Here is a 26,822-nt window from a genome sequence, read left to right as displayed (position 1 = left end):
AAGTAACCTGCCGCATACAAGGACTCTCTATAAGGTTAATGGCTGTCTCTCTTCAGAAGCCATGAAGGCCAGAAGACAGTGAGATAACATTTAAAGTGCTAAAAACAGGAAATAAGTTTAAAAATTAAAACTGTCAGCTGAGAATTATTATATCTGGCAGTCTGTCCTTCAAAAATGAGAGAGAAATTAAGATATTCCTCAATATTGGGATGCCTGGGTGGCTCAGTTGGTTAAGCGGCTGCCTTCAGCTCAAGTCATGATCCCAGCGTCCTGGGATGGAGTCCCACAACGGGCTCCTTGCTCAGCAGAAAGCCTGCCTTTCCCTCTGTCTCTTCCTGCCACTCTGTCTGCATGTGCTCGCGCTCTCTCTCTCTCTCTGACAAATAAATAAAATCTTAAAAAAAAAAAAAAGATATTCCTCAATAAACAAAAATTGAGGGAGTTCATTAACACTAGACCTGCCTTACAAGAAAAGCTAAAAGGAGTCCTTCGAGTGGAAAAAAAAGATCACTCTACAGTCACTCAAAACCATATGAAGAAATTATCTCCAGTGTAGGTAAAAATGTGAGAGAATATAATAGTTAGTATTATTGTCATTTGGGTTTATAATTCTACTTTTGATTTCCTACAGAATTCAAAATACAAATCCATAAAAAATTATAAACATGTTATTTGGCACACAATGTATAAAGATGTAATCTGGGACAACATAAGAGGGAGGAGGAAGGACATACACAGGAGGAGAGTTTTTGAAGTTGATATCATTTCAAAATAGATGGCTTTAAATTTAGGATGTTAAATATAATCTCCATGGTAAACACAAAGAAAATCTTTAAAATATACACAAAGGAAAAATGAGAAGAGAATCACAAAAGTAAAGGAAGAAAGAAAGAAAGAAATCACCTAAACTAAAATCAGAGTTAGGGGGGGCGCCTGGGTGGCTCAGTGGGTTAAAGCCTCTGCCTGTGGCTCAGGTCATGATCTCAGGGTCCTGGGATCGAGCCCAGGATCAGGCTCTCTGCTTAGTGGGGAGCCTGCTCCCCACCCCTCCCTCGGTCTCTCGGCCTGCCTTTCTGCCTACTTGTGATCTCTGTCTGCCAAAAAAAAAAATCAGACAGGAAGAAAACAAGGGACAACAAAGCTGTAAGACATAAGGAACAACAGTAAAATAGCAGAAGTCTTTCCTTGCCGTAATTACTTTAAACATAAGTGGATCAAACTCCCCAATCAAAATATTTGAGACAAAAAATTTGAATTTTTTTCCTTACAACAATATTAATGTTTACTCAGCCAACTCTCCTGTATCAGGCAAAGACAATCTACACCACAACCCCATGAAGTCAGTTCAGTAATATCCTGTTTACAGAAAGAGGACCCTAAGGCTGAGAGATCAAACAGTCTGATCACATGGAGGAGAAGGCTCTCCTCTCCCCTGTTCAAGCTATGAGACTGTTCACTAATGAATGCCTGCGTTACTCATTCTTGCCTCACCCTCAATCTTTCCTGTGTGGAGAGAAAGATGCAGAGGAGATAACAAGTAACCTCTGAAATGTGGCTCTTAAGTGAAGACCCCAGAGAGCTGCCCTCCACAGAACAGAGAGGGCACCTAAGACTGATCTAGAACCTACTAAACACCAGGAACTGGGAAACACTCAACCAGTCTTCTCAGGAATAAAATCTTTAATTCTGTTATTCATTTTTCATGTTTGAATCCTTTTTTTTTTTCATTAAAAGATTTATTTATTCATTTGACAGGCAGAGATCACAAGCAGGCAGAGAGGCAGGCAGAGAGAGAGAGGAGGAAGCAGGCTCCCTGCTGAGCAGAGAGCCCGATGCGGGGCTAGATCCCAGGACTCCGGGACCATGACCTGAGCCGAAGGCAGAGGCTTTAACCCACTTAGCCACCCAGGCGCCCCTTGAATCCTTTTTAATAAATGTCCCTCCTTTATTTTTCACGATTTTATCTTTTACAGCAAAATTTCCTTATAGTCAATTAGTTATGTAGCAAAAATGTTTACAGAGAAAATACAGGACACAGGAAAAAATGCAGTATTGTTGAAACATCACCTACACGCTCAAAATGCTACTATATACTTACTGAAAAAGACCAGAAAGATGTAACAGTAAGTGTCCACCTTACTTGTTTAGGGTTTTTTGTATCCCATCTATTCAAGTGAAAGTCAAAAGATGAATTCCAAACTGCCAATTATTATGACAAAAAACCATAAGAAAACGGCATCTGACAGAAGTCTTTCGAAATATGGTTGTAGTGACACTAACGTCAGACTCCCTCACATCATCAGTTCATTTTTCAGGAAAGCCCAGACAAACAGACAAAACCATGCCACCAGAACAATGCAATAGATTAATTCAATGTCTCTTTAACCCCATTAACTGTAAATGTTTCCAGAATAACTTCACCAGTAAGATATGCCTGAGAGTACATATTCCAAGAGGGAGAATGCTGGGCTACTCCTTAAAATACTAAGACGAATCTTAAATCTAGCTAAGATTTATAGAAGGTGTTCCTCTGTGCGTGTCCTTCCAAAACTGCCAAGGGAGTGATTCCGCATCAGGCCACTCCATCTCAGGCTTCCTTTCAGAAAGGTGCCTGCCGGGGCGCCTGGGTGGCTCAGTGGGTTAAGCCGCTGCCTTCGGCTCAGGTCATGATCTCAGGGTCCTGGGATCGAGTCCCGAATCTGGCTCTCTGCTCAGCAGGGAGCCTGCTTCCCTCTCTCTCTCTGCCTGCCTCTCCATCTACTTGTGATTTCTCTCTGTCAAATAAATAAATAAACCTTAAAAAAAAAAAAAAAAAAAAAAAAAGAAAGGTGCCTGCCACTGAATTTGAAACAAATGCTATTAGCTTAAAGGTTTTAAGTGGGTATGATCTGTAAAAAATTATTAAGATTCACTCACGATAGCTCCAAGAAGGATATCCAACGGCTGTTATCAACTACTCTAAAACTGTGCTGGGCAGGGCTTCAGTCTTCCTCCCTACTACTGACATTTGAGGCTGGGTCATTATCTGTTGCAAGGGAAGGGACTATTCTGTGCATTATAATATTTTTAGCAATGTCCCTGGCCCGGCCCACTAGATGCCAGAAGCAGCACCTCCTCCCCAGTTGTGCCAACCTAGCATGTCTCCAGATACTGCCAAATGTCCCAGGAAGGGGAGGGGGCCCTGACAAGAACCACTGTTGTACTCTGATACCTTTCACGGGATAAGACACACAAGCAATCTGTGCCAAATGACAAACTTCAGCAAAAGCCAAATAATGTCTAAAATCCCTAAGGAATTCTCGAGAGCACCACACACACACTCTAGAAACTGATGCACATAGGAAAGGCGGTTTTCTTTCTTTCTTTCTCTCTTTGCGGAGAGAGAGTGTGTATGCAAGGGGTTGGGGAAGGGAAGGAGCAGAGGGAGAGAGAAAATCTCAAGCACATTCCATGATGACCAGAGACTGACCTGCGGATAGATCTTCATGATCCAAAGATCATGACCTAAACTGAATCAAAAGCTGGACACTTAACTGACTGAGCCATCCAGGCACCCCAGGAAAGGCAGGTTTCTAAAAGCGCTTCCTAATCTCCCCAGGTGGGCGCTTCCTGGGATGACAGCAATGAGCACCGTGTCGCGGCGCTCAAACTGCCTCAGATCACAGAAACAGTGATGTGTGCCTTAAACAAGCCCTGTGTATTGTTCCGTTAGCATATTCAAAATTCAAAAAACCCTCATCAAAAACTGGGACCAGAAGTGTGGGAGCTGACTTACTGTATTACCACTATTTAAGATATTGTAAACTGCTCCAAAACCCAAACATAAAAGGAAAGAGGAGTTGTTAAACAGATAAGAATACTATCCAAGATGTTGATGCCTTCATTAAAAGCTTCCTTATTTTAGGGGCGCCTGGGTGGCTCAGTGGTTTGGGCTGCTGCCTTCGGCTCGGGTCATGATCTCAGGGTCCTGGGATCGAGCCCCGCATCGGGCTCTCTGCTCCGCAGGAAGCCTGCTTCCCTCTTTCTCTCTCTCTCTCTCTCTCTCTCTCTCTCTGCCTGCCTCTCTGCCTACTTGTGATCTCTGTCTGTCAAATAAATAAATAAAATCTTTAAAAAAAAAAAAAAAAAGCTTCCTTATTTTAGAAACTGTCTTTTCTTCATTTAAAAAAAAACCAAAACCAACAGAACACCTCTCTCCTCAGCGAAACAAGAGTTGTTGGATTTTCACAATGGAAAAATCTGTTGTCACTATAATAGCCTCATCTTCTGGATTATTTCCACCAATTATACATGAAGCTTTGCTGAGCTTCTGCAACTGTGGATCTAGATGGAAGGTGCAGTAATTGGGGGAGTCAAGTCTGACTGGAATCCCATTACTAGACAGATGATCGGTACCTGAGAATGTTCAAGTAACAGTAACATCCTAAATCAGCACTCAGCGGGTACACATGTTCCGGATATATACCAAGCGATGATGGCTCTGTGCCACTTCTAGGGGGTTACAAACACATATAGGACCTGGTCCCCATATCATGGAAGACCGGCACAGAGGAACCTGAGCAAGCTGAGTTACGGCACAAGACAATGAGGAGGGAAAGGAGGGAACATCTCTGCCTCCCTTAGCCTGACAGCACAGGGGTGGCGGGAGCGGGGGGGAGACACTAGTCCTGAGAACAGGCTCCAACACCTACTACAAGGGTCCTGAGCACCAATGTCAGCCTGGCAAGTGCTCAGCTGACATGACAGACCTGCAGAGGAGCCCGGCTTCAAGTCTGTAATGCCTCCCAGGAAGAAAACATAGCCCAAATTTCAAAAATGTATGTGCTTCCTCACATTTCAATAAAAAAGCAGTTTTAAAAAGAAAAACAGTGCACTGTGAATTATGAAGTTTTCAACTAAACAGAGAAGCCATTCTTAATTTCCAAAACAACAGTTTGGCCAATGGCATTCACGAACAAGTATCCTTCAAATCAGACCACAAACGGGACAACTTTTAGCCAGTTCCCTTGCCTGACTTTGTAACCAAGGCAGAAGCAGTTTTTCTTGTCTCCCAAATCAGGAAAGTGCTGCGATGATGCTTACAGTTAGTGTGCAGTCGAACAGAACCAACAGAGACTGCAAGGGGAGGGCACCCCCAATGGACTCTTCCGGCCCAGCCTGCTGGCCACCACCAACCACGCCCCACAGCCTCTATGCCTAGGTGCCAGGAGGGAGAGGACTCCTCCCAGCTGAAGGAACTTCAAACTTCACTCACTACTCCAAGAGGCCCTAGATCAATTTACTGCCGGCATGAGTGCATGTGTACAGAGCTATGAGCAAGCTGAAGAGTGCTGGCCCTCAAGACTGATGCCCTCGGGTCACATTTTGTGACACATTAAGTCCTCACAGGCCCCTTCACACCAGGGCACACTCATGGACAAAACACGCGTCGCCCCTGATGTACCAGGGACACAGGCACAGTGCTGTGTCGCACAAGTCACACAGTTGTTAGCCCACGTTACACACGAGAGAACAAAAATTCCAACAGTTTAAATGGGAAGGGGGGAGTCTAGCCCCAGGGTGCCCAGCTCCAAAGCCCATCCTCACCATCTCCTGATACAGTCAGACCCATAAGACCAAGACCACCGCAGGTGACAGGTCCTGCCACGGAGGCTTGTTTCTCAAAATGCGTTATGAAGGGGGCGCCTGGGTGGCTTGGTGGGTTAAAGCCTCTGCCTTCGGCTCAGGTCATGATCCCAGGGTCTTGGGATCGAGCCCCACATCAGGCTCTCTGCGAAGCAGGGAGTCTGCTTCCCTTCCTCTCTCTCTGCCTATTTGTGATCTCTGTCTGTCAAATAAATAAATAAAATCTTTAAAAAAAATACGTTGTGAATTCAAGTTATTTTATTATACGTACTGCTGAAGCAAGCACATGAACTCAAGTTATTTTACATCTAAACTGTCTTAAACCACTCATTAAACATTAAAATAAACGGAATTTTGCCACTGGAAGAATTACCACATACTAGGTGAGGTAGTAGTTAACCCAGTTGTTAGGTTATTTTTAACTTAGTAAATTAACAACTACATTAAAATAGCTGCCCGGTGTTTCCAGTATCTACAAATCAGTGATAAAATATATCTCACTGTGGTAAACAAAAACATATTATAGCTTTTTAAAAAAATTTTAGATTTATTTATTTGACAGACAGAGATCACAAGTAGGCGGAGAGGCAGGCAGAGAGAGAGAAGGAAGCAGGCTCCCCGCTGAGCAGAGAGCCCGATGCGGGGCTCGATCCCAGGACCCTGAGATCATGACCTGAGCCGAAGGCGGAGGCTTAACCCACGGAGCCACCCAGGCGCCCCATATTATAGCTCTTAAAGAAAAGCACACAGTGGTCATTAAAAGCAGTTAATTTGTATGCTGAGCACTTTTCAAAGTGCAAAGCCCATCTGCCCCTCTGCGATGGGTGTCTCCCTACTCATCACCCACTCCTGAACCCAGGAGTCCAGACATCTTGGTTCCCGGCCCTCAGCTTTGTATACCAACTGGTCAGTCGCAGGTCATAAGATATAAAGGCATCTCAGCCAACCCCGCAGCCCTGGAACAAGAAAACATGAGAGACCTCACTAGTGGGTCCTGCTCTGGTCTTCGAGTAAGACATCCCCATGGGATGTTCTGCTACAGGGAACCCTGTCCTTCACACCTCGTCTGTGTCTGCTCTGTGGGCCAAGCAGGCCTCTGTTGCGTCTCTCGGGGGTTCCTTCACCCACTTGACCCCAATGACCCACAGGGTCTCCACTCTTCCCAAGCCTCTTCTTAACTCCACCCTCCCCAAAACAGTCCCCTGCCCCACAAACTTCTTACACCCTCACTTCCACTCACTCTCCAGCCCCACACCTAGCCTCCCTCCTCATCCTCCAAGAAGTCCTGATCGCCAAGCACATGGCTCTCCGAGGAACATGACATCGGTGACATCTGAGTCGCTACACTTTCCGGAGGCCATGTCCACTCCTGGCACTGCGCTTACTCTCCTCTTTCTGTTAACTGGTATTCTCTGAGAACCTCGGTTCTGCCCCATTCCCACTTCTAAACACAACCAAGTCATTGTGAGCTCCTTCAGTTCTTTTCTTGGGAGTCTTTGTGTGGAAAGCTCCAGAACCACTCTCTGCTCACCTCTCTCCACTCCCAACCTTCAAGGATGCTATCCCTGTTTTAGTGAGAAAGTCCTCAAATGTGACATTAACAAACGTAATCTGCAAGTTAAAACGTGCCATCCAAGAAAGAGAAGAGTGCTGTATCATGAACTGATTGAGAATTAATTTAGCATAGGAACAGGTCACTTTTCTTAATAAACTCAAGTGTAGTTTCACATGTTAAGTAGTTTGGGGCAATAGCAAATGCAACCTGTTCTATTTATGTTTGGCTATTAGATATTCTAGGATCTTTCTGATCAAATTCACTTGAGAGGTTTCAAAGTACTTGAACAACTGCTAAAGAGTTGCTTATTTTTATTTATAAATTATACTTAGTTTGCTTCCACGGCAACAACAAGAGCAACAACACACCCAGACATTCCTGCCCAGCAGATCTTCCTGAAACACTTTATTGCCCACTCAGGCACCAGAACGGATCCCTAGACAAGTATGAACCCAGTCCTCAAAGAGGACACTCTTCATTCTGTCACTGACCACACTGAAAATGCTCCCGAACCAGACCCAGGCAAACGTCACACTCTACATTGAGGCCCAAGGTCCCTTCTAACCTAAATTCCATGTTTTTCAGCACCAGGCTCCTGGCCCAGCGACACCCATAAGGCCACCTCCAGCTGCTCACTCCCAGGAGCACCCCCACAGGCACACATGCACACAGGTGGCCCAGGGTTCTTCCACTGAGGCCACCCCTACTCCCCAGTACCAGTAACACCTGCACCTCCAGTTGAGTTAGATGCTCCTGGAGAGGAGAAAGTTTGCATTTCTGTACACACAGCCCCACATAATTTGTGGAAATCACCTGTTTTCTGGAAAAACCGCATGTCCTGGCACTCACGTGCATGCTCAGCAGCCTCCCCACACACTTGAGGATCCGTTTGCTCACCAATCATTACGGAAAAACCATCTGTGTTCAGCTCTTACCCAAACGGCTTAAAATACAAGGGCCAGCGCACAGGATCACCGGCCTCATCTTTCTCTACTCCCCTTCAATTAATACGTTACTTGCTATTTTAATAGAATGACGAGTCCTTCTTTAAGCCTAAATTACTTATGTACTCTGCAAGTCCTCCGTATGCAAATTTTTAACACTAACTACAAGACACAAATTCACTCTAAAATTGGAATTGGACTAAAATCACTATTGTTCAAATAAGAGACCAACCAGGGATTGCCCTGGGTTTTTTTTTAACTTCTACAGTGATTTTCAATTCAGAGGACAAAGCTGTATAACTGCTCGAAATCACATGTGCTTTTAAACTTGCACAAACTGGGGCATCTGGGGGGCTCAGTGGGTTAAGCCTCTGCCTTCGGCTCAGGTCATGATCTCAGGGTCCTGGGATCGAGCCTCGCATCGGGCTCTCTGCTCGGCGGGGAGCCTGCTTCCTCCTCTCTCTCTCTCCTGCCTCTCTGCCTGCTTGTGATCTCTCTGTCAAATAAATAATCTTAAAAATAAAAAAATAAACTTGCACAAACTGACTTTTTGACTCAAAAAGAACTTGTAACTTAAAACTACGTTTAGTTTCAAAGAAAGGATTTTTAAGGCAATTTCTCTACGTTCAGCGAGTACAGGCGCCTTCGCGGCGCTCCTCTCCGCAAGCTGCCGTCTGGCCTCCAGCACGCGCAGGGAGCGCGGCCGCGAGGAGGCTGCGGCGACGTCCAGTCCCCGCGTACTCCACCGTCCGAGGAGAGCCCCGGGCCGGGTCCCAGGCGCCGGCCTCCGCCGCGCCGCATGCGCTCCTCAGCCGTCCTCCGCGCGGCCGGGACCCCCGGGAAGGTGGCCGTGGGCGCCTCCCCCGCAAGGTCAGCTCACCCTCGTGCGCGGCCCGTCCGCGCAAGCAGGCCTGGCGGAGGACAGGAAGGATTTTCCGGGAAAACCTCAAAACGCTCGGAGCAGAGAGACCGAGTCCTCCGCCGTGACCTCGAGCCGGCCGTCAACGACGCGCGCACGGCGGCCGGGCGACCCCCGAGGAGCGCGCCCCCACCGCGGCCCGGGCAGCCTCCCGGGCGGCGCGCACAGCGGGGCGCGGGCGGGCGGCGGCGCAGCTCGGCCGCAGCCGCTCGGGGTGGCGGACGGGACGGGAGTCCGCTGCAGGCGGAGCAGGCGGGCCGCGCACCCGACGCGCCGGGACCCTGCGCCGGCTTCCGAGGAGCCGCCGGGCCGCAGCGCGGAGCCCCGCGAGACGGGCCCGGGCCCCGGACGTTACGCGGCGGGCGCGAGTCCGAGGAGCCCGGAGCGACCCCGCGGAACGCCGGCCGCGAGCCTCCCGCCGCCCCTCCGCGCGGGCCCCGGGGACGGAGACACGCTGCCGCGGCCGGGGCGGCGGGGTCGCGGGCGGCGGGCCGGGCTCGAGCCGGACCCGCGAGGCCCCGGAGCCAGCGCCGGCCCACGTGCGCAGCGGCCCACGCCCCGCGCCCCGCGCCGCGCCGGGAAGGCCGGCGGGTCCGGCTGGGGCCTCGCGGGTCCGGCTCCGCGTCCGCCCCCGCCCCGCCCCCGCCCGGCCCCGACCCGCCCCGGCCCGCCCCGGCCCGGCCCGCCGCACTCACACGCGCGGCAGCTGCAGCGGCGGCGCCCCGCGCCTCTGGAACACGCCGTCCACGAACACGCCGTTCTTGCCGAGGCAGCGCAGGTAGAAGTCGCCGCCCGCGTCGGGCCCGGGCTGCGCCGCCGGCTCCGGGGCCGCCCCGCCATGGCCGCCGCCGCCCGGGGGCGTGAAGATCTCGAGGTGGCGCCGCGAGATGAAGCTGGAGTGGCCCATGCTCACGTCCACCGAGCCCTGCGACGAGTTGCGCCCGATGGTCACCGAGCGCTTCTTCATCAGGTACTCGAACTCGCGGCCCTCGAGGCGCGCCACGGCCCAGCCGCCCGGCGGGGACCCGCCGCCCGCGCCCCCGCCGCCCCCGGCCCCGCCGCCCGCGGGAGGCCCGCCCGCGCCCGGGAGCGCCGCGGCCGCCGCCATGGGCCTGCGAGGGCCCGGGCCGCCTTCCGCCGCCGCCGCCGCCACGGAGCTGAGGGCCGCGCGAGGCCGCCGGCCGGCGAGCGACGAGCGGCGGCGAGGGGCGGGACACGCGCGGCGCGCTGCGAGCCGGCGGGCGCCGCTGACGGGCGGCCGTGCCGGCCAATGGGGGCGGCGCGCAGCAGTGGGGCTACCGGCCGCCGGCCAATAGCGAGGCACGCTGCCCGAGCGCCCGCACGTCCGGCCGCGGCGCCCGGCGCAGGCGCGGCTCCCGGCAGCCTGGAAAACCCGGCGTAGAGCGTGGCTGGCGCGGAGCTTCGGGGTGACTCGCGCCGGGTGCAGGTCGCCGCGGGCTGGGCGGGGGGCGCGTGACGTCTGCCCCGGGGGGCGGCGGCTCGGACCGCCGGGCGGGTGGAGCGCGCGTGGCCTGCACGGGCGTCCGCACGGCCTCGGGCAGAGCGGGAACGGCCTCCACGGCGGGGTCCGGCGGGAGACCACCTGCGGCCGGGTCGGCGCGGGGGGCCGGGGGCCGGGGATGCAGCGCGCGGGGCCCGGGGACGCATCTCACCTGGGCCCGAGACGGCGGGGAGGCCGGGCCCGCCCCCGCCGGAGGTCCGGCGCGCGGGGCGGTTCGCGGGTTGCGGTCCGGGGGACGCAGGGCGTCCTGGGCCGAACCCGGGCGCCGCTACGTGTTCGCGCGCGGGGCTCGTGAGACGGCGGTGGTGGCCGCGGGGCCTCGCGGAGTGCGGGGTCGCGGCGGCCGGTGCGTGGAGCCTGCGCCGCCGGCCGCGGGCGCACCGAGTGGACCGAGCGGGCCCCGCGGGCCGCGGAGATGACTCGGAAGTCGAGTCTGCCGAAGAGTAAACGGCCCCGCGGCGACCGGAGGAAGCGGCGACGCATCGAGCGTGACGCGTGCCCCGACCCCGACGGCGGCGCCCCGACCGGGCGCACCCTCGGGCACCTCCCGCCTGGCCCGCGGAGGTTCCCCTGCGGGAAAGGGTCGCGCCGTTCGAGGCGGACTCCAGCAGCGTGAAGGCCCTCTCGGGGGTGGTCAGCACCGGCTGTCCCTCGTGCGCGGAAGCCCGACCCGCCGAGCCTGTGCCACCGCCCGGAGGCGCGTCCGATCCGTCCTCGCAGCGTGGACGCGAAGCGCCTTGACAAAGGCCAGGTGATGCCAAGCCCTGAGCAAGCAAAGCGGCGAAGCCCCCACGGCTGTCCAGGAAAACCCGCCGAGCGCCGGGACAGCGAGGAAAGGCTCCGAATCAGGGCCCGGGCCTTCCAGGAGCCGGGTTCGCAGGCCCAGGCCAGGCCGCACAGACCGCAGCGAGCCAGCGGGCCGCTGTGTGCCCTCAGCTCGTGGGAGAGGAAGAGGGCCGAGAGGGGGCCGGCGCGCGAGACCCCTCGGGACAGAGGGGTCGGGGGAGCAGCCCCCGAAGATGCGCACGAGGTGGGCCGCCCACGGCTCTTCACATCGGGAAGCTGAAGCCGGGGGTGTGGCCGACGCACACCCAGGCTCTGGCCACGGATTTGTTCTTCCCTTCAGAGGTGTCCCGGGCATCGAGTTTGTGCCAGACGCAGGACCAAGCGAGCAGATGCTCACGGAGGACCCACCGGCGCCTGGGAACGAGTACAGGGGACAGCTCCCGAGCCGCGTGGGCTGCAAGGCAGAGTGTGGGAGCCAGGGGCCAGCACAGGAGACATCCGACCTGACACCTGAAGGACAGGCACCAAGGACCACGGGAACCTCTGGGCAAAGAGAAGGGGCAGCGGGTCTGAGGAGGGAGGAGCCTGGGCGTGTCAGGGCAGAAGGGCGGGGATGACGGTGGGAGAAACAGCGTGGGAGAAGGCTTCTCATTTAGGGAAACGGAAAATGGGGTAGTTCAAGCAAAGAGTAATATGATCCAGGTTAACTTACAAATGTCAGCCTTCTTGTAACAAATGTGAAAGTGGGGAGACCCATTTGTGTCCCCTCTGATGATTCCGACTGCCAAAAACAATAGCTGGACCCAGAGTCCTCAAAGCGTTTGGCACCGTATTCATGAACTAATTTTGTGAAACCTTGTAAGTCCCCACATTTAAGATCATAGCAAAATTTTCCATCATGTTTAAATAATTGCAGTAGATGTATTTTCTCAAATGTTGTAAATACTGACTTTTTAAATAAATCGTGGCATCATTCCTTAAATGTATGAAAAGGATTGTGAATGCCATTGTGATTTGAAACCACTAGCATGTTTTGTAAACATATAAACAGTCTCTTAGTTAACCAGTTTTATTAAATCTTTTATTCCTGGGGCGCCTGCATGGCTCAGTCAGTTAAGCATCCGACTCTTGGTTTCAGCTCAGGTCATGGTCTCAGGGTCATGTGATCCAGCCCTGTGTTGGGCTCTCTGCTTTGTGGAGTCCGCATGTCCCTTTCCTTCTGCTCCTCCCCCTGTGTTTGCTCTCTCACTCTCTCAAATAAATAAAAAAATCCTTTTAAAAAATCCTGGGTCGCCTGGGTGGCTCGGTCGGTTGGGCATCTGCCTGCAGCTCAGGTCATGGTCCCAGGGTCCTGGGATAGAGTCTCATATTGGGCTCCCTCCTCATCAGGAAGTCCGTTTCTCCCTCTCCCAGTCCGCCTCCTTGTGTTCCTGCTCTTGCTATCTCTGTCTCTGTCAAATAAATAAATTCTTATTAAAAAGTACAATAAAAACCCCTTTACTGGGGCACCTGGGTGGCTCAGTGGTTTAAAGCCTCTGCCTTCGGCTCAGGTCATGATCCCAGAGTCCTGGGATCAAGCCCCGAATCAGGATCTCTGCTCAGCAGGGAGCCTGCTTCCTCCTCTCTCTCTCTGCCTGACTCTGCCCACTTGTGATCTCTGTCAAATAAATAAATAAAATCTTTAAAAAAAAAAAAAAAACCTTTACTCCTAAACTCATTTCTTCCATTCAAATTCCTCCACAAATTTTATCCTAAATAAAATAAGTGGGGGCGCCTGGGTGGCTCAGTGGGTTGGGCTTCTGCCTTCAGCTCGGGTCGTGATCCTAGGGTCCTGGGATCGAGACCCGCATCGGGCTTTCTGCTCTGCAGGGAGCCTGCTTCCTCCTCTCTCTGCCTGCCTCTCTGCCTACTTGTGATCTCTGTCTGTCAAATAAATAAAATCTTTAAAAAAAATACAATAAGTGTTTAGGCTTGGGTATTTATTCATGAACTTATTATTTACCCCTGGAGAGAGACGGACAGACAGACACACACACACACACACACACACACGCACATTAATTTGCAATTCCTGCAAAAGGAAGTGTCATGTTAAAACATTTTTCTTTGATTTAATTAGTATTACAATTATTGTTAACATAACTGATGAGAGCAATATAAATATATGTAGGTTTTGATTAAGACTAAAAGGTTGAGTATGTTGGAGATTTATCTCTTACTATGTCTGGGGCTTTGTTCCCCTCAACACCTAGTTCAATAGCTGGTGAGGAGAACTGCTGGAGTGAGGCAGGGCACAGAGCCAGTGTTATCCCTCTTTTTCATAAATAATACACATAAGAAAACAGAACTAGAGGAAGTTTCATTATAGTGACCTAACACTGTTCTTTGAACCTCTCCTAGTTGCAAGTGTGATGTGAGGGCAGAGGCTTTGTGGGACTGGGAGGCGCCGGGTCTCTGTGCAGCCAGGGACACACTGTAGGCGGAAGGGCTACACACCAGTAGTGAAGGAGAGAGCAAAATACCTGAAACGAAGAGCTCATTGAATTTTCTGAACACCAGACGGGAGATGGCTGAAAAGAGGATTTTTCAACTCAAAAGTTCCATCAGTAGAAGGCAACTGAAAACAGAGAAAAAAATTAGAAAGATAACAAATGTTAGGAACTGTGGGCAAGATGAGCCCCTGCAGTGTACTGAAAGTTGGATGTCCAGAAGAAAGGGAAAAGAAAATGCATGAATAGAAATATTTGAAGAGAGAATGTGTAAGAGTTTTACAAATTGGTGAATACACTGATTCAGACCCAGAAAGTTCAGCAAACTTTGTCCCAAGCAAAATTTGTCCCAAGGAGGACAAATTCAAAGAAAAACACTTGCAGGCATAATACAGCTCAACTTCTGAAACCAAAAGTAAAAATAAAAGTCCTAAAAGGAGAGAAAATTTATTTTTTTTTAAAGATTTGTTTATTTTGGAAAGAGTGCAGGAGAGCAGGGGCTGCGGAAGGGCAGAGGGACAGAGTGAATCCCAAGCGGACCCCCTGCGGAGTGCGGAGCCTGATGTGGGGCTCATGACCCCAAGCTCACAATCTGGGATGATGAGTGACGTGAGCCCAAATCGGGAGTTGGCTGCTTAACCAACTGTGCCACCCAGGCACCCCTAAAAGGAGACAAAAATTTAAGAGACAAATTATAGTCAGGGAAATGTCACTGAGAATGACTTACCAAGAGCAATGGGCATCAGAAGGAGAAAGACAGTGTCCACAAAAACGCTAAAGATCCAACCATCCTTGAGACCAGTATCCAATACCTAACCAAAATACCCTTCAAAAATTAAGGCTTTGGGGCACCTGGGTGGCTCAGTGGGTTAAAGCCTCTGCCTTTGGCTTGGGTCATGATCCCAGGGTCCTGGGATCGAGCCCCACATCAGGCTCTCTGCTCAGCGGGGAGCCTGCTTCCTCCTCTCTCTCTCTCTCTCTGCCTGACTCTGCCCACTTGTGATCTCTGTCTGTCAAATAAATAAATAAATCTTAAAAAAAAAAAAAGGGTATTTTCAGATAAACAAAAGCTGAAACTGTCACCAAAGGAGCTGCCTTCAGAAGAATACGGACATTCTTCAGGCCAAAGGAAAGTGACCCCAGTGGATCCCCAGATCTGCCCTAAGGGATGGAGACATGGGTAACTGTAAAAGACACTGAAGGGGCACCTGGGTGGCTCAGTGGGTTAAGCCTCTGCCTTCAGCTCAGGTCATGATCTCAGGGTCCTGGGATCAAGCCCCGCATTGGGCTCCCTGCTCAGTGGGGAGCCTGCTTCCCCCTTTCTCTGCCTGCCTCTCTGCTTGCATATGATCTCTGTCAAATAAATAATCTTAAAAAAAAAACTGGGTATAAATTTTGACTTCCTCAAAACCTTACTAATAGCCTACTGTTGACTAGAAGCCTTACCAATAGCATAAATGGTTGATGAACAGTAAGTTGTATGTTAAACATTTTATATGTTGCATTCTTACCAAAGAAAATAAGCTAGAATAAAAAAACTTTTAGTGAAATCATAAGGAAGAGAAAATAGTTTGGTACTGTACCGTATTGAAAAAAGTTCACCTGGGGGTGCCTGGGGGGGGGGGGCTCAGTGGGTTAAAGCCTCTGCCTTCGGCTCAGGTCATGATCTCAGGGTCCTGGGATGGAGCCCAGCATCCGGCTCTCTGCTCAGCGTGGAGCCTGCCTCCCCTCCTCTCTCTGCCTGCCTCTCTGCCTACTTGTGATCTCTGTCTGTCAAATAAAGAAATAAAATCTTAAAAAAAGAAAAAAGAAAAAAGTTCACCTGTAAGTGGACCTACATGGTTCAAACCCACACGGCCCAAGGGTCCCCCTCGCTCACAACTGTGTGTGTGGATTTTGTAACCTGTGTCTGTAACAGTTATCTGACATTTAGTAACTTATGGGCTGCTGATGTTTCTTCCTGCCTTCCTTTCATTGTTACTTAGTTTCTGTAATGTTAGGTCCTGGATCCCCAGACTTCACTTATTCTTCGGAGTGACTGACTCAGGACAAGTCTGTCTCAGGAAATCATGTAACTCCACTCCTCTGACTTGGCTGCCAGGAGCGGCTGTCAACCCGTCCTTGGCTGTGGGGTACACGGAGCAAACATATGTTCTTATTTGGCCAAGCTTTCAAAGAAAATATAAGGTATATTCATGAAAAGATGGTCATGCTGATAATTGATACTGTAAATTTAAAAAATTATTATCATGGATGTAAGCACTATATTACATAAATGATAATTTTCTCATTTTCTGGTTTTCTTCTTTCAGAAATACAAATACTACATGGTATTATCCAGCGAAGTTCCTGTCAGTACAGAGCCCACCCCAACGGGCTCAAGTAACTGTATTGGTAAAGATCACTAACCCAAAGCAACAGGTTCTTGAATATTGATTTGCTAAACTTATGCCCTGTTTGGTCTATAGGGTAAGTATCATCCCAGGCAAAACCTCAACTGGCTTTTTTGTAGAAACTGACAAGCTGGCTTTCATACTCATTGGGCAGTGCAGGGGCGCAGGAAACCAGAGCCAGCGCACCACGAGGTTGGGCCGCAGTCATGTAAATCAGTAGAAGACTGCTGTCACTACAGGCGCCAAGTGAATAGAAGACGCCTCCTCTGACTTGGCTTTTAAAGAGGAGATTTTGGTAACCTATAAGCTATAGCGAATAAACTCGAGTAACCAAATACAAAGCTGTAGTAGAGTTGTGTGGTACTGGGATAAGAATAGACAAATCAGTGCAACAAAATAAAAGATCCAGAAATAGACCTCCACGTGCAGAATCAATTGATCTTTTAAAACTTTTAAAAAAGATTTTATTAGTGAGAGAGTGCACTAGCAGGGTGAGTGGGAAAGGGAGAAGCAGACTCACAGCTGAGCAGGGAGCCCCATGCAGTGGGGGCTTGATCCCAGGACCCTAGCGTCATGACCTGAGTCCAAGGCAGACGCTTAACCAACTGAGTCACCCAGGCACCCCCCCATCAACTGAGTTTCAACAAAAGTGATAAAGTTATTTATAGAAGAAGGGAAGTATGATTTAAGTATGTGTTTGGACTCTGTCGCTAGTTACTGACACAGAGCTCCTAAATCCCTTGGAATTTCCTACCAGATGGGAGCATCTTTTTTTCTGATGAGGTGACTCTGAGGGGGCTCCTGGATGGGGGGTGGTCACCAGGATGAGAAGTTGGACCGTTCAGCTCCATCCCTCATCCTCTGGGAGAGGGACTGGAGGTTGAGGTTAACAATCTCCTATGAAACTTCCACTGAGCTATTCCAGCAATATTACTGAACCTGAGACAGAGTGATGGGAACCCCTGATTTGTAGCTGAGTCAGAAGTGTGAGTTCCCTGGGACCCATTACTTACAAATGGCGTCTAAAACAGGGGGCCTTCTGGTCCCAATCTATGGGACCTGCACTAACTCTGGACAGTTGGTGGCGGAGCGGGGTTGGACCATGGCACGCCCAGCTGGCATCTACAGAGGACTGGAGAACTACTTGGTGTGGAAAGCCCACACATTTTTTGTCTGGAGTATTGTGAGTGGAGAAGGAGGTTTCCTTCAGGAAGTCTACAGGTGCACGGACAACTGGTTGTCCTAATAACAGTAACAACCACAAGTGTGAACTCACCGCACCTGGCACCGCACACACCAGCGTGAGCTGGGTCAGAGAGCCTATGTGAACAGCCAAGACCAGAAAGCCCACAGTGTAACAGACTATCCTAGTGCCTTTGTGGTCTTAGAACCCAAACAGTGAAAACCATAAGGGAAAAGTTGCTACATTAGAAGTATGAAAAATTTTTATTGTACTCCTCAAGGACTATGAAAATATGAGCCACAGACTGAGAAAATATCCACAATACACATACCAGACAAGAATATCTAAACAGAATTTAAAGGAACTCCTGCACGGGAGCCTGGGTGGCTCCGGCTTAACAGCAGCCAGCTCTTGGTTTCGGCTCAGATCTTGATCTCAGGGTCATGGGCTCTGTGCACAGTGGGGAGCCTGCTTCTCTCTCCCTCAGCCCCTCCCCCTGCCCACACCAACTCTTCGTCTCTCTCTAAAATAAATAAATCTTAGGAAAATCAAAGCACAGAACTCTTGGGGTGCCTGGGTGGCTTAGTGGGTTGAGGCCTCTGCCTTCGGCTCAGGTCATGATCTCAGGGTCCTGGGACCAAGCCCCGCATCGGGCTCTCTGCTCAGCGGGGAGCCTGCTTCCTCCTCTCTCTCTGCTGCCTCTCTGACTACTTGTGATCTCTGTCTGCCAAACAAATAAATAAACAAAACCTTTAAAAAAATAATAAATCTTTTTTATTCAGAAGACTCAAAAACGGAAGCAACGCAGGGCACCTGTGTGGCGTAGTCAGTTCAGCATCTGACTCTTGATTTCGGCTCCAGTTGTGCTCTCAGGGTCATGGGATCAAGGCCCACTTCGGGTTCTGTGCTCAGCACGGAGTCTGTTTGGGATTCTCCACCCCCCCATAAGTAAGTAAGTAAATAAGTAAATAAATAAAATCTTAAAAACATAAAAATTTAGAATCTAACACAGTGTCGGGTGGTCGTGCTGTCCTAGAACTGACTGCACACGCCTGTCTGCTCCTGCTCTGCTGAGAAACAGATCAACCCTGACTCCAATGCACAGCAGTGGTGGCAGCTGGACATTACTGCGAAGGAAATGGGCCGTGGTGTAGCGCCAGGGGAGGGGGGGGCCAAGCGTGGTGCCCGTTTCATGGATGGGGCTGATTTGCTGCCTAGTGACCAAGCAAAGTCCCAGCAACACTCACTGGCTGCTACTAGGAGCCACTCCCACATCTTCGGATGCTGTCCTTTTCCACTAAAAAATTAATATGTCTTGGGACGCCTGGGTGGCTCAGTCGGTTAAGCAGCTGCCTTCAGCTGAGGTCATGATCCCAGCGTCCTGGGACTGAGTCCTATATCGGGCTCCTTGCTCGGCGGGGAGCCTGTTTCTCCCTCTGCCTCTGCTGCCGCTCTGCCTGCCTGCGCTCACTCTCTTTCTCTCTCTCCCTGGCAAATAAATAAATAAAATCTTTAAAAAGAATTAGTATGTCTTGCTTTATAATTTCAATTTAAAATTACATTTTAATTAAGATTGGAAACTACCACTAGATCACTTAAAAGGTAAAAATTGGTAAAATGTTTTAAATTCCATCTGATTTTAGGAAAGAGTGAGTTTTATAAGATGAATAATACATACATTCCTCATTCAATTTCATCCTAAACAAATGAGACCTTTAGAGATCTTATAATTCCAATTTTTTTAAAAGATTTTATTTATTTGATAGAGATCACAAGCAGGCAGAGAGAGAGGAAGCAGGCTCCCCGCTGAGCAGAGAGTCCGATGAGGGGCTCGATCCTAGGACCCTGGGATCATGACCTGAGCCAAAGGCAGAGGCTTTAACCCACTAAGCCACCCAGGCGCCCCATAATACCAATTTTTAAAAGAAAACTGTTAAGTGTGCTGATATTAACTGGACCTGGAAGTGACTCTAAGGCGTGTGTCATCAAACTCTCTTCTCCACAGACATCCCTCAGAGGCTCTGGACACAGGAAGAGGCATGTTCGCACGTTTGTACTCCAGGGGCAGGAAGAGGGGTGACAGCTGTGCCCAGATGCGCCTCCCGCACACACGTCACGGAAGCTGTCACAGAGCGGCTGCCTGTATTTACCTGCTTGGTTAAGGCTATGCTCCCAGAGAGGCAGCCGTCAGCACGGGACCAGGGGGCGGGCAGGCCCTACGTAAGTTGCCCCACATTCCTGTGTTCTCAGCCATTTTACCTGAGTTTGGGAGGCGCACCAGGTACGGCCTCGTTGGGGGCAGTATGAAGACATGGGCCCTGGCCGCGCGCAGCTGGTGTCCCACGCCGGCCATCCACACACCCGTTGCCCTTAGTGTCAAGGTGCGGCTGTGTCTCCTCCTCCAGGCCGCCTTTCTACATCTCTGTGCTGACACTGGTGTCCCCCAAAGGAAAACGTGCAAAATGCAGACTGCGGGACAGACGTGAACCAAACAGCACGGCTGCAGGTGGTTTCCAGACCGCGGGACCTCCTCACCCCAGCTCAGCCGTCCCTGGCGCTCCCTGCGCCCTCTCAGCACCCGGGGCCTGGCTGGTCCTCCCATTTCGAGAGGTGACACCACCAGGCTTTAACCCCTGCGCTACTGCAGCCCCACGCCTGTGTTCGCTGGCACATCCGCTCGGCAAGCGTTTCCTGTCCCCAGCCTCATTCCTGTGCTAGGCGCCGAGGGCTCTCTGAGAGCCAAGGGGAGGCAGGCTGCCTGTCGGGCCAAGGAGGGGAGGAGGCCTGGTGCAAGCAATCCCCATGCCTCACCTGGAGCAGCAGCTTCTCTCCCACAGCGCCAGCCCCTTCCCGAGACCCCCTCACACACACACACACCCAGTCCCTTCCCTGAGACCCCGCTCCCACCACACACACACACACACACACACAGCTCCCGCTACGAGCCCCCCCCCCCCCCCGTCCGGCTTCCATTTGCCACTTGGACACAAACCATGCAGGCGCCATCTCACTCCGGGCCCACAGGACGATGATCACTGGGCGCAGACATTCTCCTGATGGGACTCAGGCTCGCTGCTCTCAGCACTTGCCTGATGCCTTAGTTTGGGAGAGCGGCATTATGAATACTGATAACTGGTTGCCATTCGCTGGCCAGAGCAGAAACCTTCCTGAGCTTATGAGGGTCATGATGAACCTTCCTCATCCTGGAGGTCCGTGGGCCAGGGTGGGACCTGGAGGAGAAAGCAGGCTACTGGGGCAGGTGCACGAAAGAGAGGACGCCTGGACAGCATTCTGATGGCCCGCCTCAAAGCTGTACTGGACACATGGCCTGGCCCCGTAGCCACAATTCCGACCACCAAGCTAACAGAAACACCTCCAAAGCTGTAAAACCCTTTAAAGTCCATTTCCATCCAACGATACCTATGGAGAGCTACACCCACGGGAGACAGACACTGCTTCAATTTGGGAAACAGATACAAAAGGAAACAGAGATCCTGACTCCAACAGAGGGTAACAGAAAGAGAAACACCAACATTTCCAAAAGTGGACAAGGAAGATTTCTGGCACTGGCGAGTGAACGCAGGCGGGTGAGGAGACTAGAAGCCCCATGGCTCTGGGCCACAGGTGGAGCGTGTTCCGACCTTCGTGTAGACACGCGGACAATCACAGGCACGTCTGTGTCCTCGGGTGAGTGGCCACACCTGCACATGCTGGTCCTGCAGCTCCACATGGCACCAACCGCGCGGGGTGCCGCCTGGGTCAGTCCCTACACCCGGAGATGGCATAGACACGAGGGTACCGGTGCACCCTGGAATAGCAGCAAACACCAGCCTCCAAGAACCAGAACTCCTGGTTCCTGTTGCCCCACCTTCCCCACACTTGGTAAGGGCAGCCTTTTCAGTGGGTTTGCTGCGTCCACCCCCGGCTATGGGCATCTTGTCCTGGGCTGACTGGTCATGATCAGAGCAAGGGTTTCTTGGTCACTGGTATTCTTTTCAGGACCAGAGAGATGGGCGTCTGTGCTGCAGGGGCCTTAGTGGAGAGGGGAGGGTTGCAAACTTGAATGGGTCCAGGTCCCAGCCTCCCACAGGGACAGAGTGGCTGGGATGGCCGGGTTACACTGGGGCTCTGATTGCTACCATTGTTACAGACAACACTAGGACGTGGAGGCTGGCCTCTTCAGCCTCTGAGAGTGCCAGGTGTGCCCAGAGCCAAACTCGGCACACTAAGTCACTTAACCCCCAGTCACCATGGGTAACCATCGAGACTCTCTCCGGATGGCAGGAGGTGAAGCCTGCTGTGTGGGGTCACATGGCTGGGGCTGCCCTGGCTGAGGTGAGCAGGCAGCATGAGGGGACAGGTCTTTGCTCAGCTGGGATGTCCACTCCTGTGTCCCCCACTTCCCCAGAAGCAGGGTCGAGGGTGAACATAGCCCTGCCCAGGGGGCCTGGAGAGGAGCGTGTGGGCGGCACCTCTTGGGGCCTGCAGAGCACTCCACCTGTCCTACAGCCAGAGGTGCCCCAAGGGGGTCCTGTCGTCCAGCCCCAGACCCCAGACACGTGGGGCAGAGGTCTGAGAGACTGAGGCTGCAGGGGGCAGCATCCCCCACAACATCAGACATCCCAACTGAGCAAAGGTCCTATCCCATGAACCCAGGTCGGCCGGGAGCACGTGCATGGAGGAACACGACCTGCACAAGCAGCGCCCGTCACCCCGGCAAATGCTCTCCCTTCTTCGTGTCTCTCAACTCCTATGCTTGGAGGCCACGTCTGCAGCGGCCCGCCAGTAAGCACACCGCGGGAGAGGGCAAGTCTGTGCAGCGAGCCAGTGCAGACCACGTCTTACAGTCCCAGGGTGTCTGAGGCATCTTGTCCACCGTCTGGAAGTCTCTGAAGAAGCAACACCCACGCTGGTAATGATGCAGCAAAGGGCCCGAAGAAAGCAAAATGCCCCAATGACAGGACTCCATGAGCTCACGAGTCCCTGCACGCGCTGTGCACCCGTCACAGTCCAACACTGCAGACGGGCAATTTTCAAATGCACTGGAGCTGCACTGTTTGCCTTAAGTTCAGACCAACGTGGCACACGTAGACATGACTGATCACAGGAAATCCAAACACAACCAGAAGGAAATATGCTACTGATAGGAAAAGCTGAAACAAAGTCTTGTCAACACTTCAAAAAATCAAGTGTATCACAATGGAAACCAAAAACACTCAATGGTCAAAATCATGAAGGGAAAGAATCAGGATAGGTAAGAAAACGTGGATAATGGAAATAACACAGAAACGAAAGATATTCTGAGAACTAGGACACTCCTCAACAGGGAGCAAAAGAGCAGGAGCAGAGCAAAGCGGGAGGAAGATGGTGATGGCAGGAAACCAGGGCGTGGCCGCGCCCCCGAGCCCCCGACTCCCTGACTTTGAAGACCGTGACCTCATGGAGTACTGGGATGCTGCATTACACCTGTTACGGTGAGCAATAATTCTGGCCAACCACGTATGAGGAAAAATTCACGTTTCATACCCTGACCCCATTTACAGAGATCAAATAAATGTAAAATGGGTGAGAGATGCTTCTCAAAATGTTTGCAAAGAAGTATTTTTGTAAAAAATGTGTTGTCCGTGGGATGCCTGGGTGGCTCAGTGGGTTAAGCGTCTGCCGTCCACTCAGGTCATGATCCCAGGGTCCAGGGATCGAGTCCCACGTCGGGCTCCTTCCTGGGCAGGGAGCCTGCTTCTCCCTCTGCCTCTGCCTGCCCTTCTGCCAGCCTGTGCTCGCGCGCTCTGTCTGGCAAATAAATAAATAAAATCTCTCTAAAAAAAAAAAAAGTAGTTGTCCTACATTTAAAAGAAAGATTTTAAGCACCTCTACACCCAGTGTGGGGCTCGAACTTACAACGCAGCGGAAGGGAGTCGCGTGCTGCACGGACGCGCCGGCAAGTGCCCCTGAAAGAGCCTGTTTCCCAACAGGAGCTCGGCCCGCGCCGCCGGCCCGCGGGTTCCAGGAGCACCTCGCGGCCCCGCGGAGCGCACGTCGCGGGAACCAAGCAGCCGAGTGTGCGGCCCCCGAGTGCGACGCAGGAATCACGCACGAGAAGGGGTTTCGCTCCTCCCCGGCCGGACACGGAGTGGCCGCCAACAGCGACCCTCGAGCCCCGGCAGGCCCCTCGGCCCCGCACCCGCGCCGGACGCCCCGGCCCCTCGGCTCACACGGCGGCCGGCCCGACGGCTCCGAGCGCGCGCTGCCCGAGGGCGGAGCGGACCGTCCCCAACGGCAGCCGCTTCCCGAGAAGCGCCGTTTGAGCCCCGGGGCTCGGTCGCGGGGCGTCCGCCTCCGGCTGGGGTCCTGGGCCCGGGGTCCGGGGACCGCGCCGCGCCGCGCCCCCTGCTCGTCCCCCGCCTGTGCGCGCTCGCAGACGCACAGAAAACCTTAACAAACCAAGAAAGATCAGCGAGACGCTGCACGAGCCGCAGGAGCCGCGGTTCCGACCCGCTCCGGACCGGCCGGCCTCCCCCACACGGCGCGCCCCTGGGGCGGCAGAAACGCGCTCCGGCGCGCGGGGGCGGGGCGGGCCCGGGGGCGGGGCGAAGGCGAGGACGCAGCGGCCACGGCTCCCCGCCGGCGACGTCGGGCTGAGGGCTTTGAGTCACCACAGACCCCGCAGAAAGCGAACGCCCCGAAGCCGCCGCGTTCCTCCCCACGCCGGCGGCGGCCCGGCCGCCCCGAGTCCCTGAACCCTGCGTCCCGGACCCCCGCCTCGGCCGCGCCCCCAGCCCCGCGCCCTCAGCCCCGCGCCCTATGAGCCCCGGGAGCGCGCCGCACCCCCGCACCCTCAAGTGCGCACGCGCGAACGTACGCGCGCCGGCTCCTCCGACGCACGCGCGAGCACGTGACCGGCCGCCCACGTGACTGACGACGGCGCGGCGGGGCGTGGCGGCCGTGTAGAGCTTGCGTCCTGCGATCCGCTGGGCGGCGGGGGAGGCCCGGGGAGCTGCGGCCGCCCGCGCTCGCCGGCGGGGACGTGGGCCCCGCGTGAGAAGGACGGCGCCTCCCGCGAGGTGGACGTGGCGCCGACGGTGGGGCGTGTCCTCCTCAGCGACAGGGCGACGTGGGCGGACCCCGCGGGCTTCCCGGGCAGGCCCGTCCCGGGACGGGCTCGGACGCGCCTTCCTGGGGCCCCAGCCCGGGCCTCCTGGGCCGCGCGTGGTGGTCCGCGAGCGCTGTCGCTGGGCGGCGGGACGGCGGGGTCTGAAGGGAACCTACACGAGCGGGGTCCGGAGCGAGGGTCGCCCCGACGTGGCCCCGCGCGTCTCCTGCAGCGGAAGCGTCCGCGAGGTCACCTGCCTTTGGGGGTCTGGCGTCGCCGCCCGCGCCCCCACAGCCGGCACTGGGTTTCCCGTTGGCCACTCAGCCGTGTAAGCGGGCGCTGGGGCGTCCGTGCGATCCAGCCTCGTCCCTGTCCCCGGGCCGATTTGGCCCGAGGGTCAGTCAGCCGCCCTCGGGATGGCCGGAGAAAGGCTCCGACGGGCGCACAGCTGTGGGTCACCTCGCCCGCCTGCCTGAGCCCTTCCCACGGCGGAGACCTTCAGGCCCGCTTTCGGGGCGAACCTGGGTGTTCTCGAACCCCGGGCCGTCCAGGAAGTCCGCCCGCACCCCTCACCTGCAAGGCCGCTCGACGCCGACCCTCGAGTCCCTGCGCGGGGGCATCGTGGGACGCGGTGCTCAGAGGGTGCCACTGTCTTGTCCCGGGCCCGCCTCTCTGCCTCTCATCGACCCGCGGTCCCGGACTGAGCAGGCAGGACCCTGGGTGGAGGTTCAGGCTCGGTACAGCCCCTCCTCCCCTGTGGCACCCGCCGACCCATCTTGATGTTGGGAGCCAGGGCTGCCCCTGTGCCCAGCTGGGTGTATCCGGATGCTTCAGAAGGCCCTGCCGGCTGGCGCTGCCCAGGCCTCCACCTCAGGTCCTCCTCCGCCCTTGCTCTCCCTTGGAGGAGAGCCCTGGGCTTGCGGTCATACATCTGAGCTCGTGCTTGTCCCCACAGTTCTGGATGTCTCTGCTTGCTCCCCAGAGTCACCTCTTTCTCTTCTCGGAGACCCACCAGGAAGCTAGAGGGCGGGAGAGCCAAGGGGCTGCCGCCACTGGGAAGCCCGGGCAAGCAGATTAGAGGGAAGGAAAGGCCGAGCACCCCTGGCTGGTTCTTGCCGGGAGGCGGGCTGACACTCCACTGAGGAAGGCCGCTGCTCCCCAGCCTCAGCATTCTGGCCTCCCAGTGCGGTGGCCAGTGGTGGAGTGCTGCCGGCCTCCCTAACCCTGCTCACTGAGCTCCCTGCTGCCACATCCTTTGAGCATCCTGGCTGACCCTCACAGTGTGACCTTGGCAGTTTCAGCCTGATGCTTCTGTGGGCTTGTGAGAGGAGATCGCTATCCACAATGGCAAGGTCCATACACGGTTTTTACTCCAGTCGCTTCAATGTGAAAGATTCTTTTTTTCGCTCAAAGGATTTGTATCCAGAATGTTCTGGGGGACAGCTCTTACTTCCTTGAAAGGGTTTTGTCTGTGTTTTTTTTTTGTTTGTTTGTTTTTTCAAATTATAAAGATGAACAGAAGGCGTCAAAACACTTGAAAGCAGTTTTTTTTTTTTAAAGATTTTATTTATTTATTTGAGGAGAGAGCATGAGCGAGGAGAAGGTCAGAGAGCGAAGCAGACTCCCCATGGAGCTGAGAGCCTGATGCGGGACTCGATCGAGGGACTCTGGGATCATGACCTGAGCCGAAGGCAGTCGTCCAACCAACTGAGCCACCCAGGCATCCCTGAAAGCAGTTTTGTATTGAAGAAACAACTTTACAGGTCACAGAAAAGGAGTAGACCAAGAGAAGAAGTAGAATTAAAAGAAGAGTTTATTCATAATCATGTAAATTAGGAGTCATTTTCCTATGATGGGGAGAAACACTGTTTTTGTTCCTTTCCAAAACCCAGTCACCGCCACCACATTACAGAACCTGCCACCACAGCCCGGTGACATGGACACTCTGGCCTGTGACTGTTCTGTTTCTTGACTTTTGGGGGTTTTGTTTTTAACAGCAGAAAAGGACATGAATTCAGATTTTTCACAAGAAGTCAAAGGAGGGAAAACAAGTCCACTTTATTTGTAAATGGGCACTCGCCTTGCCCTAGTCCAGCTGCTACAGGAGCCTGCCAGCCTCGTCTCCCTGGCCTGCAGACCTTTCACAGTCGGGGCCTGGCCTAGTGGCGCAGCGGAAGCGTGCTGGGCCCATAACCCAGAGGTTGATGGATTGAAACCGTCCCCTGTACATGCCCATCTTTTCCTGGGCAGTTGCCTACAGACCCGTCCCTGTCCCCCTTCCATTTCCCCATCAGGGTGTGCAGAGCCCAGCAGCAC

At 53.4% G+C, this 26,822-nt stretch overlaps 2 protein-coding genes and 2 long non-coding RNA genes across 6 annotated transcripts in view; 1 reads left to right on the top strand and 3 right to left on the bottom strand.

Annotated features, from left to right (window-relative positions):
• The window catches only part of FOXK2 (forkhead box K2), a 70,541-nt gene extending 60,312 nt beyond the window's left edge, over positions 1-10,229 (bottom strand). The window contains exon 1 of one of the 3 annotated variants that reach the window (XM_082705572.1): positions 9,739-10,229. In XM_082705572.1, the coding sequence (XP_082561698.1) occupies positions 9,739-10,151 (413 nt within the window). In that variant the 5' untranslated portion in view covers positions 10,152-10,229. The remainder of the gene's footprint in view (positions 1-9,738) is intronic. The other 2 variants (XM_082705574.1, XM_082705573.1) reach the window with 2 other exon arrangements.
• Positions 1,920-3,804, top strand: LOC309850987. The gene is made up of 2 exons (XR_014304567.1): positions 1,920-2,607; positions 2,829-3,804. It is a non-coding gene; the product is annotated as an uncharacterized lncRNA (long non-coding RNA).
• A 306-nt stretch (positions 10,230-10,535) lies between the features above and the next one.
• Positions 10,536-17,337, bottom strand: LOC309851463 (uncharacterized protein; the record flags this gene model as incomplete). Its single annotated transcript, XM_082706782.1, has 3 exons — positions 10,536-11,423; positions 11,454-11,685; positions 17,303-17,337. The coding sequence occupies 3 exons, from the start codon at positions 17,335-17,337 to the stop codon at positions 10,713-10,715; spliced, it is 978 nt and encodes a 325-aa protein (XP_082562908.1). The 3' UTR covers positions 10,536-10,712.
• A 1,809-nt stretch (positions 17,338-19,146) lies between these two features.
• LOC309850982 lies at positions 19,147-24,196 on the bottom strand. The gene is made up of 4 exons (XR_014304561.1): positions 23,315-24,196; positions 20,409-23,206; positions 19,676-19,885; positions 19,147-19,538 (listed from the first exon to the last, which is right to left on the bottom strand). It is a non-coding gene; the product is annotated as an uncharacterized lncRNA (long non-coding RNA).
• Positions 24,197-26,822: the final 2,626 nt, after the last annotated feature.

Source organism: Mustela nivalis, assembly GCF_964662115.1.
Source record: "Mustela nivalis genome assembly, chromosome: 17".
NCBI classification, from domain to species: Eukaryota; Metazoa; Chordata; class Mammalia; order Carnivora; family Mustelidae; genus Mustela; species Mustela nivalis.
The sequence above is the reverse complement of the archived record's forward strand: the minus strand, read 5'-3'. Positions and strand labels throughout refer to the sequence as shown.